The sequence below is a fragment of the Cyprinodon variegatus genome, unplaced genomic scaffold, assembly GCF_000732505.1.
Source record: "Cyprinodon variegatus isolate N-32 unplaced genomic scaffold, C_variegatus-1.0 Scaffold118, whole genome shotgun sequence".
NCBI classification, from domain to species: domain Eukaryota; kingdom Metazoa; phylum Chordata; class Actinopteri; order Cyprinodontiformes; family Cyprinodontidae; genus Cyprinodon; species Cyprinodon variegatus.
Window position 1 is genome coordinate 62,456 of NW_015150571.1, and position 13,034 is coordinate 75,489.

The following is a 13,034-nucleotide window of genomic DNA, read 5'->3' on the forward strand; positions in this document are numbered from 1 at the left end:
TTTTATCCCTGCTGTCAGACGTTGGGTTTTCTTTCAAAAAAAGAGTAATTCTGCTATTCTCGATATATTTAGCGAACAGTTTCTGTTTATTTATTAATTCAATTGTTTTCAAGCAACATAAATACTGTAAACGTTTATGTTGAGAAAGGTCGGAGCCTTCGCTGCTCTTATTTCCGTAAGAAAATCAAATATAATTTACGTAGTTAATTGCAAATTAATTTTCTGTATTGTATATGTTAAGAAGGTATGAAATTAGAGCATGCGTCTAATTTCATAGGTTTTCTTTTTGTTGTTTTCTTTTACAGGGGGGTTAAAAAATGAGCGTACCGTAGATTCTGGAGTAAATGCGCACGGTAATTGAACGGGGAGTGAATCTGACTGCGCAGAATAAAAGGAGCTCCGCTGTAGGCGTGCGCTCCTTTGAGGGATAACAAATGTCGAGGATCGAGGACAGAAAACATCGTAGAAGGATTGTGAGTTGATGCGTTTTATTCTTTGCTTTCTGGTCCTCGGCATGTTTGTTGGGCCATTATAGCCTAGTTGTTCTTCAGGTTTAGTTTATGCAGCCGTGAGATGAAAAGGAAAGAAAAAAGTGACATGAGGGTTACTGTTTTTGCTTCAGATTTGACATTTTACACGATCTCATTTTATTTATCTGTCAGGGCTCTTAAGTTTTTGCAAAGAAAAAAAATCCAAAGAGAGACATTTGATAAACATCTGTCTTTCCAGCCATCCGCTTCTTGTTTGTTTATTTACCTACAGCTCTATTCAGCTTTATATCCTGATTGAAATTGAGCAGATTAAAACAGAAAAAAAGATTATGGGTAAACCAGGTCATTTTTTTTTCTATTTAGTAGAAAATGGACAAAAATATAAACGACACAGATCATATTATGTCTCAGCTGACTGATGAGAAATTCAACCCCAACAATGAAAATCTCATCTGGTTTAGAGTTGGTGTCCTAATGTCAAACATCATGGGATAGAGAAGTTCATCTGTCTGCACTCTAGAACCCCCTACTGAGCCCAACCTGAAATTCACAACATGGACTCAGTCTTTACTTTCCAGATCCAGCTATCTAACCTTTTTTCCTTTGCCTTTCAAATTTTTTATTTTGAATTACTGACAAAAAAGGTCACAATTATTGACTGACAAGACTTGTTCAGCTCAGGATCAAGAGGATTATCACTTAAATAGGACACACATGGAACTGAATTGACATTTAGCAAATGTATCAGCACCCAGTGGAGTCTAGCTCAAATACAGGGAGGTTAGTGAATTCAATGTGCTGGTAGGTTTTGTATAAACCTTAATAATCATTGCCAGCTTTTATAAAAGGTCTTACTTTTGTTCTACATCCAATTAGATATTTTCTTTAGGGTACCAAAGTTACATTTGAAATCTAGATAAGTAATTTTTTTCTTCAAATAAGTGCATTTTTTCTTGAATTGAGCAGGTAGTGAGACACTTTGCCAATGAAACAAGACAATTTACATTTAAAATAAAAAAATATATATTTTTTTTATTACTTCAAGGTCATATTATGAGTAAAAATACTCATTCCATTGGCAAATCATCTTATTTACCTACTCAAATTAAGGGTAAATACACTAAATTAAGGACATTTTTCCTATTTCTAGATACGTTTTTGCAATGTATTAGTTTCACAAAGCCATATCTTAATTGTAAGGATGGCATAAAACACTTTTTAGCAATTGCCAAAATTACTTTGTTTAGCATCTTAGCATGATTTGACTCTAGGTTAGAATTGAACACTAAGCCCATATGGATGTTTGATCAAATTGAAAACACTTTTTAGCATGACCCCTGCAGTTTAGAATGGTTGGGTGGAGGAATGTCCCTTCCACAATACCACATCTAAAACAAAAAGAGGATATTTATGTGGTGTACACATACGCAGCTGATGCAAAAAACAATAAAAACAACAAAAAGAAACAATTAGTAGCCTAATTTGAGCCTTTAAGGCAGAATTTGCCTCTTCTCTGCACAGTCGTTTCCATCACTACTACTTTATTGATATTCCCATGCTTTCTCCTATTTAATAATCGAGCTATCTATGTCTGTTATTGTTAAAGTAAACTATATAAACCCTTTAAGAATGCTCTAACATATATACTCGGCCAGAGACATAGGAAGTACCTTCCAACGTCCTTTTTCTCAGTTCATCCTTCTTGAATAGTTGTGGTGTACATAGTGCATCTGACTTAAAGAAACCAGTCGAGCATGTTTTAAAAATGTAGCTGTTAACCAGTTCAACTGGTTATTTTACGTAATGTATTTGTATATTTGTGTATATTTTGAGAAATCAAAATGGCCAAAGCTTGATTGTGTTTTGTTTTTCTTTTTTTATTCAAAGCATCCATGTTTTTCCCTTTTTTTTGCTGTTCTTAAAAGGTTTTTGGTAAAGACAGAATGTGCACATTCACTGCTATATGTTTGACTTTCATGACTTGTATATGCTTGGGTGATTCTTAAATGACAGCCTCCGAGCTGCAGCTGGAGGAGAAGCCCACTGAGCAGTTGGAGATGAAGCCCAGAGGAAGGGGACCTCCTGACGGGGGGTACGGCTGGGTGGTGGTGGCGTCAGCCTTTCTCGTTATGGGCCTTACCGGAGCTGTCCTCAAAAACTTTGGCCACTTCTTCCTTGAAATCCAGAATCACTTTGGAGTCTCAACCAGCACTACCTCTTGGGTTTCCTCCATAACTATTGCCATGTTTCACATAGGAGGTGAGTGTATAATCTGTTTATCGTCTCCTTACTTTAAACCCAGCTATGTTTTTAAGGTTTTTCTTTTTTGTTGTTGCATTTTTTTTTTTTTTTTGTCCACCAGGTCCAGTAGCCAGTGCTCTGACTTTACAGTTTTCTCAGAGAGTGGTCATCATTTTAGGAGGTCTTCTATGCACTTTGGGCATGTTGCTGGCATCCTTGGACCTCAGTCTGCCTTGGCTCTACTTCAGTATGGGTTTCCTGCAAGGTGGGTGGACATGATAAAAAAAAAATAGACTTGGCAGTGTGGACTTTCTGATGGTATTTTACTTAAATTATTTAATTAAAATCTTAAAATTTCCCAGCTTATTCAAAGCCTCACTTGTGATATGTCCTGTTTTTGACAGTTGTTGTGCAGTTCTGCTGCAAGAATTCACTGCGTTTACAGTCTCATGTTTCCCTATTTATTTAATCTATCATGTTATTCTGACTTATAAAATGAAAATATTTATTTTTATATGGCCAGTCAAGTTTGTTAAAAGCACATTTCAGGAGTAAGACAATTCAAAATGCTGTACATGAAAAAAACATGAGCAAAAAACAGAGAAAACTTGATGGCAGCGGCATAATTACTAAATATCAATTTAAAAATTGCAATTAAATGATTACGATTATGTTTATAAAAATGAGTAATAGAATAAATTGTTATAAAATAAAATAAAAAGGTGGACTAAAAACTTAAAATAATAATGTTTAGATGGCACAGCCAAAGGCCACACTAAACCAATAGATTTGTTCCTGAAAGCAACTTTGGGTTTTCAGCACTTTTACAGTCTTCTGTTCCAGTTTAGTGGCACTTAAAAACTAAACACTGAGTCTCCATGTTTGGTTCTGGTTCTGGGTATGAAGAGTAGACTTGAGCCAAAAGACCTGAGAGGTCTAGGTGGTTGATACACTGACAACTGATCTGCTAAGCTCTCCAGTGATGTATAATATAAAAGATATACTGTATTTTAATGTATTTTTTTTCTGAGATATATGTGTAACAACTTTAGAACTAGGATGATGTGCTCCATTTTCTCAGTTTTAGTGAGGACGCAGTATTTTTGATCAGCTGCATCTGTCAGATTGATCTTTTATAGAGTGAAGACAACGCTGCAGTTTTCAATTCTACTGAAGATAAGCACACAAATTAGTGTCTTCCATGTCCTGCTGAGACAACCATCTTTTAATCATGGGAATGTTATTTATGGGCTAGAAGGATGACTTAGTTTCTGTCTTTATGAGTCTCTAAAGGTTAAGGTCTGAGTCCATCACTACACCCAGATTCTGAGCCTGACTGGTTGTTTCCAGCTGTATTAACTTTAGATCAGCGAACTATTGAACACTTTTCCTTTGGTCCAAATTCAATTACTTCAGTTTTATTTTTTGATTCAGCTGAAGAAAAAATGTCTGACAAATCCATGCATTCAGTTCTTCTATGCATTTAACTAGGGTTAGAATAGGTAAAAATCCTGAGCCAAACCACTGTGTTTTTCTCTAAAAAGAAAATTAAGAATTTATGAATAAGATTACAAGAACGTCGGCCTAAATTATTTTGACCCTGTAAGACCTAAACAAGGAAACGTTTCTATAAACTCAGTTTTATTTGACGGCGAGAGAAGTTCCTAAACAGCACTGGATAGATTCTGTGGCAACCTTGTAAAGACTCCGTAAGCAAGGATAAGGGTCTTTTTAAAAAAAACCAAACCTTAGTTCTAAAACATTGATTCAGCAGTGGAAAAAAAATCCATTCTCATGTGGCCAAACAACTGCACCTAGTCTTCACCGTGAACACTTCCACAGATTCAACATATGCAACCATATAAAAGCATCCTTCTGCCTACTTTCCCCTTAAAGAAAAACAAAACAACAGTTTCAGATGAATTAAAGAACTAGGGCTGCAACTAATTGATATTTAGCAAAATGAATAATCTGTTGATTTTTTTTATTAAATAATTAATAATCGGATTGCAAAAGGGTCCTTAAAGATGATTTGTTACCAAATCAAACAAGGTTAACTAAAGCTTTTCCTCTTGAGGAAGTCAGAATTGAGCATATTTTCAGAGGAAGAAGTTTGTTATCTTAAATGCAAAATGTTTACATATTGTTTGACAATTTTGGTCAAAATTTGTACAATTTTGGTATAATTGCTGTTTAAGGTGGGTTTCTCTGTCGGCTAAACACATATTATGGAGTCTTTGCAATTCAGCTAACCATTAGTTGATTACTAAATTAGTTGAGAATGATTTCAGTAATCAATTAATCACTATTAATCTGATTAAATAGAACAAACAGCATTGTCACACATAGGAGCTGATTTTCTACCAGCTTCTTTCCCACCTTCACATATAGTGTAAATTCCATGAACAACAGTGAGCAATAACTGTGTTTTTAAGTTGGAATATTTATATTTCTGTCACAATATCCTCCTACTGCAACACTTCTGAAATTCAATATTCATTTTTATCCATGTAAAGTCGCCTAAAGCTAACCAAAAGCATACATCTGCTTCCACAGCTATTTGGTTAAATGTAAACAGTCCTTTTTATATGAAGCCATATTGATGTATATGTTAAAGTCGTATAGGCCTCATTAAATGAGGGTTAGGTTTGACTGAACTGTGCAGAATACTTTCTACCTGCGTGAAACTACAGACGATAAATAAAGATTCTGATTGTTAAAATTAAAGTACACATTTAAAAGAAGCTTTAGTAAAAATTTTTGAAGTGATTGTAATGGATTTCATTAAACTAGCCAAAGGTTTGTTTAAAACTAATATATTCTAACATGGGCTTTGCCCACTAGATTAATCTAGGCATCAGTAAATATAACCAGCGCTCTTATTTAATAAGTGTCTATTTTTCCAGTTTCACTGCATAAAGTCTCTGATGTCTTATTAGCTACAGCAAGCTTTAACGTTTCTTGTTATGAACCCTTTTTTTTTTACCCATTATTATGTAATGCTTTTTCTTATAATGTTTATAACACAATATTCTTTAACTTTTGTGAAAACTACAACTTAGAGTAATTGAGAGACTGTCAGGAGCATCAAACTTGGGCTACGTTTTATGTCATTTTATTTAGAAAATGTTAGAGACTGAATTCTGGGACAGAATTATTTTCTTGCAGTTGCGGCCGTTTAAGTCACCAGGTCGTTGCACTTTTTTGGATCATCAGATATTTTTCTCTGAAAACCCTGTCGTTCTACTAATGTGCTCAGGGTCAGGTGATTTTTATCGGCTAAGTCTGGTGTTTTCTTTATCCAGAGATACAACTTTTTTCTCCCCATTCTTCTTCTTCCAGGTACAGGCATATCATTGTCATGGATTCCTGCCATCAGCATGGTAAATCACTACTTCTTGCGGTGGCGCCCTATCGCCTATGCCGTCGCCAGCTCAGGGGAGTGCGTCTTTGCCATTTGTTTCAGTCCTCTATTTAAGTGGCTCATAGAGACGTACAGCTGGCAGGGCGCTTTGCTCATCATTGGAGGCCTCCAGTTAAACCTGTGTGTGTGCGCTGCACTCATGAGACCTCTGGAGAGTGCTGCACAGAAAAACAGCAAAGGAAGTGCAGAAGCACTGCCATCAAAGAGGAAGCCAACCTTCCAGTGTTCCCTGCTGAAGAAACCTGAACTTCTTCTCTATATATTGTTTGCAATCTTTGCAGCGGCAGGGTTTTTCATCCCGACTCTCTTTCTGGTCCCCTTTGCCAACAGTTTGGGGATAGACCAGTACTGGCCAGCCTTTATTCTCTCTGTCATTGCTGTTGCAGACCTCTTAGGCAGGTTGTTTTGCGGCTGGCTCGCTAAAATGAGGTTTCTGAGGAACCTGCAGCTTCTCCCCACGGTAGCCATTCTGCTCGGCATCGTTCTGCTTCTGCTGCCGGTCAGTTCCAACTACTGGTCCATCCTGGTCTTTGCGTCGCTCTATGGCTTCCTGTTTGGCTGCGTGGTCTCCATTCATGTTACCACCATTGTGGACATTGTGAGCTTGGAGGGCTTTGACAGCGGACTGGGTCTCTTCATGCTGTTCAGGAGCATCGGAGGCTTCACTGGTCCACCTGCTGGAGGTAAGGAGATTATGATGGAAGTTTGTTTTTTAATGAGATTTGTTTGCACCATTGCAAGGCTGGGTTTAATTGTTAAATGATTTTTTTTTTTTTTTTAAACAAAAATGTCAAACACCTTTTTATTTGAACACCCCTAAATAAAATCAGTGCAACGGAGTTATTTGTGAGAATTAAGGAGTTTGTATTTTATTAGACACATTTGCCATATAAAAAAGTCTCTTTTGAGTCCCATTCAGGTGTCAAGAATGATACTGACTTTGACCACCAATCTTTATCTATATTTTATACCCACTTCTGTCTGCAGTACTTCCGACTTCTCATTAATTACATTTAAATGACTGAAATTTTATCAGTCATTTCCATTAAATCTAGTAGTGAAGGCTTTGAAAGGCAAGTTTCCACATTCAGTTCAGTGCTCCAATTCGAAGAAGGAAAAAAAAAGTTGAAATCCCTTTACTGACTCAACATTGATGCCAAGATTACTGAGAAACATGTCTATTGATGTGTATTTTTCCGGTCTGACGGTTTCTGTAGAAGTCAGAGATGAAACCCATCGGAGTCTGAGAGGATTAGGAGCTGAAGCTGGCCTTGCTTCAAAGAAACCCTCATGATTTTAGCTTTAAATCATCTATCATCATGTTTTCTCTTCTTGCTCTCTTATTTCTTCAGACTGATTTATCCCAAAGGATACTAGATATGTTGCAAAGCATTTTTTGGAGAAAATTTGATCAATATGAATAACTATTCCTTCCAAGTTTTGATTAGGTCTAAAGGCTAAAGGTATTATAAAACCTTGAGCTAATCTAAAGAGGTATGTTTAATGAGCAAAGAATGTTTGTGTTTTTAGTTTAGATTTGTAGAAGCATTTGGATTTTTAAGTGCCCATCCATCCATCCATCCATCCATTTTCTGTCACGTTTATCCCAAGCGGGGTCGCAAGGGGTGCTGGTGCCTCCAACTCTCTTCGGGTGAGAGGCGGGGTACACCCTGGGCAGGTCGCCAGTCCATCACAGGGCAACGCAGAGACAAACAACCATTCAAGCCAACATAAGGAGAATTTAGAGAAGCTAATTAACCTAAACGTCATGTTTTTGGACTATTGGAGGAAGCCGGAGTACCCAGGGAGAACCCACGCATGCTCGGGGAGAACATGCAAACTCCATGCAGACAGACCCCTGGCCTGAAATCAAACCCGCAACCTTCTTGCTGCAAGGCAGCAGTGCTACCCACTGAGCAGCCCTTTTTATGCCCTTATTCAAATATTATTTTTCTCCAACAACATAAAGATTAAAGTTTATTAGAGTTTATTAGTTATTTGTTAGGGGGTCTATGAGCAGTCGAAGAACTTAGATCAGGCGATGCTGGTGATGCTATCTAAGCAGGTTTTTCTTAGATGTGTTCACTTGCTTTTTTGACAGTAGAGGCATTTCCAGCAGTGGTTAAAGCCCCTGTCAGCGTCTGTGATGCAACAATCTTTTTAGCAAAACAATTATTACTTGTTTTACCAAAAAATACTTCTTTTTGAAACTTTTTCTTTGTTTGAGATTTTTTCTAACCTAACAAACAAACTGATTTGTAGATTAGGAGAAAAAGGATGGATACAATAACCAGATGAAGATTTATAAAAGCTTAAAGCAAGCCAAATTCAAACATCTCCTCATCCAGTTTGACTTTCTAGAAAGCGGTCATGGCCAAAAATGTCTCCAGATGTGCAAAGCATGTTTAGACGGATCCCAAATAATTACACCAACGGGTATGCAAAAGGGGGTGGGGGGGGCTAAAGGTGTACATGCTTGTTGTTGTTTGCAGCAGAAAGTAGGGCTAAATCCAGGAGCTGTGAACTGTGGTGATAAGGCTTTATTTATATTTGTGAAAAGACACCCTGTATATTTTCCTGGAGTAAAAGTCAACTGAACTGAAATAGCTTTAAAGGCATTTTCCCTGCATATGAAATGTCCTGTCTTCACTTTGTTTCCCTCTCAGGCTGGTTGGTGGACCTGACGAATGACTTCAGGTCAGCCTTCTACTTCTCAGGCTTCTGCCTCATTACATCAGCAGTGTTTGTTGTCCTTGTCGACCGCCTGGTTCAGACAAATAAATCTGCAGAGGCATCAGATGATCAACCAACAGGGTGACAGAGAAATCGGTCACTTGGTTACACAAGAATCCTATCTTGAGCTCATTTTAAAGATGGAGTGGATTCTTGCTGCTGGAGGATTGACTCGTTATAAAAATGTCCCAGAAGGCATCTGTTTGGAGGATTTGTAAACGTTTTATTCACCCTAAAAAAAACTATGTATATGTATATAAACTCATATTATTTGTATGCTGATGCAGACTAAATGGAAAACATGGACATTTTTAAAGAAAAGTAACATTTATAGTGTCTATAAGTGAAAAAAACTGCAATTTGTTTTTTTTTTTTTGTTTTTTTTTTTACTGTATCTAAATCATTCCAGTAACATTTTATCAACTTGAGGGAGTTGTTATGTTTTGCTGAAAGATGTTATGGGATCAAGATTACCAGAGGATGCAGTATCGCTGCTTGTTCTGAATTGTTGAAATCTGACTGATTACACAACGCTGAGACAAGGTGGAAGAAATTTAGTGATGGAACTGGCAAAATATCAGGGATATTACTCCGTGCTGCTTAACAAGTCAAAAGCATTATGCTAGCACCATGTTTTATATACAGGGATGCGGACTCCTCTCCTTCTCTTTTATTTAAAGCCATTTGCGTTTTTTGTAGTCTTAAAAGAAACAAAAACTGATTATACCCATAATAATAATGTTTGTTATTCTTACAAGGTTGAATGCAGGAACATGAACATCTGAGAAAAGCCTTTTGTTTTAGTTTGAATTCTTGAAGTTTTTGTCTTTTATTTCCAGCTTTATCCATTTAGAGGCTTAAACCCAACCCCCCCCCCCCTGACTACAGTTACTACAGTATATTCAAAGGTTCATGTATTTTTTTGTCTTGTTTTTCAACACTTGTTTTAATACATCCTCTGTTGTATTTTAAAAAAAGATCATACTCTTACCAATTTCCAAGAGAATCCTGTATTTTCCCTCTCATCCTAATATTATAACGTGTGCAGTTTTTATGACTTTGTCTCCACCAGAAAGGACAGAATATGTTATCCAGGCCACCGCCAGGACCAGTGTTCCCTATAAACAATCAGTACAGATGGAAACTGGAACCATAACAGTTGATTCAACTTCTTTCAGAGTCACAGGCTGTTCTGTCCTATTTCTAGAAATAAACCCATGATTAGTCTGCTGTCATGTGGAAAGCTGTTTAGACTGTGGGGTCCACTTTCTTTTTGTCCTGTGTTAAACAAACGGGTGTGCCTGCTGAGGACAAAAACTAAAGGACAGAGCTGAAGAACTGCAGCAAATTCTCATCTGTGGAACAGATCAACACTGTTGTTCTTATAGGAAATAATTGGATATCTTATGGGGATTAGAAGAGGAATCAGCTGACAGTAATAGCTCATTTTAAGACAAACATTTGACAGTTTTTTCTAACCTGCTGCCAAAAAATCTCATAAAAGGATCAAAACCAAAATGGCAGTAATTAAGAAATCACATCTAAATCCCCCGTTTTGAGATGATGCAGCTAAGCTTGGAAGAGGAGACAAAAATCAATTTAGTGTCATTTCAGTTGAGGGATGGATAATGTTTTACGCACAATATGTTTGCTTCGGATGGTTTAATCGAATCATCTTGGTCTTTGTAACTTTTTACATTCCTCTAAAGCGGTTAGCTTCCTCTGGCTGTTTCAAAGGGTGGGGGGGCTGGTCCATTCAATCCAGTCAGTCATTGAGGGTTGCTGTCCTCAGTTTCTCAGCTTCAGCACAGCTTATTCTAATGATTGCAATTCAGCCAGTCAATCATCTATCATTGAAAATTAGCTGAGCTGAAGCAGGAATACCTCTAAAACCTGGGCAAAACCTACCTCTAGACTCTGGGCATGCTGTGTGTAGGGGCTTTAGTGTCCCAGAGTGGTGCTCTGCAGGATTCAAACCAGGCAACCTTCAGCTGTTCCTGAGCTGCTCTCTCACTGTTAAGTGAGAGTGAGTTAAGCCATGACTCCCTTTTTATTACTGGATTTATTTTGCTGGAGACAGACGGTATCTGAACTCAAGTCATATATGGTTTTAAAAACTTGTGCTTGTTGTTTATTCTGGACAATCTAAATTACTTATGGGTTTAAAACAACAGTTTACTCCCAAGAAAAGTTTTAGATGTATTTATATATGTATATTTGTTGATGCATAAAACACCTTAGGATTGTGTTAAAAGTGTCACCTGGGGGAAAAAAAACACACCAATATATTCCAAAATAGCCAGTGAGGTCCTAAATCTATATGTTTATAGTTAACTTAAAACTTATTTTCACCGTTTCCCTCAAAATTTGAAGTAGGTGGGGTTTGCACAATCAATTTTTTTCCACAATCAAGACTTTTAGTTGATTCCAATTTTTAAATCTGACCTGCAGGGGCAACTGACCTTTTTAGATTCAATGGGTTTTACTTGATAATATAGTTCAGACAATCAAAATGTTTTTCTCATAGAAATATTAAGGAGCAATCAAGGAAAGAAAAAAATAATTTGTACGTTTGGAAAAACTATGATTTAGTGTTATTCGTTTAAGACATCCAAAGCTACTTCACATAGTTTGTTTGAACAGGTACAGATTACCTGTTTTGTTGCAGAATGTCTGCAGATTATGATTTTGAACTGTGTGAACTCTAACCATGTGTCAAATTAAAATGATACATATCTACACTGGTTTTTAAATGCCTGACTTCTTTATGGACTGCACCCTGCTGTGGTCAAGCCAAACGCTCTTCCCAAACAGCCTGCTGGGGCTCCTTAGGGGGCTGCCTTCCCACCAGAGTGTAAAACCCACACCAGGATTTGCTATGTGCTCTACAATCTGCTCACATGTTCAGAGTGGAGTTATGCAATAACTTTGATGTGTGGTCACACGGTCGAAGGGCTTGCGCTGAAACAGAAACAGTTGGAAAATGATCAGCATCATCGGCATGAGTAATTTCAGGGTTAACTGATCTGAGCCCTTTGCATTCTTAGCATCATTTCTGCTGTTGAACTGCTGAGCAGACAAACCAGATAAAGAACGCCTCTCCACTTGGCTTAGGAAAACAAAATCACATTTCTAATTTGTCTGGCTTTGTTTTGTGGCATTAATAAAATGGTGCAAAATACTATTAACTTTGTAACATGCTTTATTTACATGGTACATATAAGACCAGAAAGTTCCATGTTTTCCTCAGTATTTACAGGCCTGAAGGGCTCGGAGTTGAACCCTGCAGCTAACTCTGGCTCAGCTGAGTAATAGGGCAGTTATTCTGAGGAATGTATTGAAATTAGTTTGTGAATGTTTCTCCTTGTCTTGCTTTAATAGGATTTCTCCTCGTTGGTAGACGGTTCATGTAGAGGATGGGTGCAGACAGATCTGGTCTGACACTTCATAAAAACCACACCTTAATAATATGACGTAGTTTGTTTCTTGGTTTTGTCATGACTCTCTAAAAAAATGGCTTCCTTGAGTAGCGCAGCATATGTTGTGGTTGATAAGTGTTTATTCTATTGGCTGAATTTGAAACTTTGCTCAGTTGCAAACAAATGTTTTACTTTTATAGTCCTTATTTTAATGTGAAGAGACAAAATACAGGGTTTGCCCGGAATCTAAGTCTTGCATTTAAAAAAATGGTTTCATGTTGTTCTCCGTGACTTTTGGGGATAATTTATTGTGGCAAAATGACCATGGGATCCATCCATAGACTCTTTAAACAATAGCGCTCCTGAAAACTGATTTTCATGGTTTATTTTAGGAATAAAAATGGAAAAACACGTGTTTTCTAATTTAAATAATTGTTACTTTATTTGTTTTTGTATTTTACAGAGACTTAAATCCTGATAGTCCTAAAATCTTGGCTTAACTTACTGGAAACAACTTTGATTGATGTGAAGCATTTCAGTTTAACCAAACAAGCAAGAACCTGCAGAATCTGCAAGAAGGGAAATCCTTTGTTGATGATACTCTAATTAGTTGAGATTAGGATTATCGGCAGACGATTAACTGAGGGTAAACTGAGTTCCACACATCTTTGATGAAATAGGTCTCTCCTTTGTAAGGAAACTCTGCTAAGAACTAATTTTCTGCTT

General features: G+C 37.1%; 1 protein-coding gene across 1 annotated transcript; it reads left to right on the plus strand.

Moving 5' to 3' along the window:
* The first annotated feature begins 43 nt into the window (after positions 1–43).
* Positions 44–9,757, plus strand: LOC107085200 (monocarboxylate transporter 2-like). The gene is made up of 6 exons (XM_015375407.1): positions 44–175; positions 306–473; positions 2,505–2,750; positions 2,854–2,997; positions 6,075–6,839; positions 8,823–9,757. Exons 3-6 carry the CDS (start codon positions 2,549–2,551, stop codon positions 8,972–8,974), a joined length of 1,263 nt encoding a protein of 420 aa, XP_015230893.1. The 5' UTR covers positions 44–175; positions 306–473; positions 2,505–2,548; the 3' UTR covers positions 8,975–9,757.
* Positions 9,758–13,034: the final 3,277 nt, after the last annotated feature.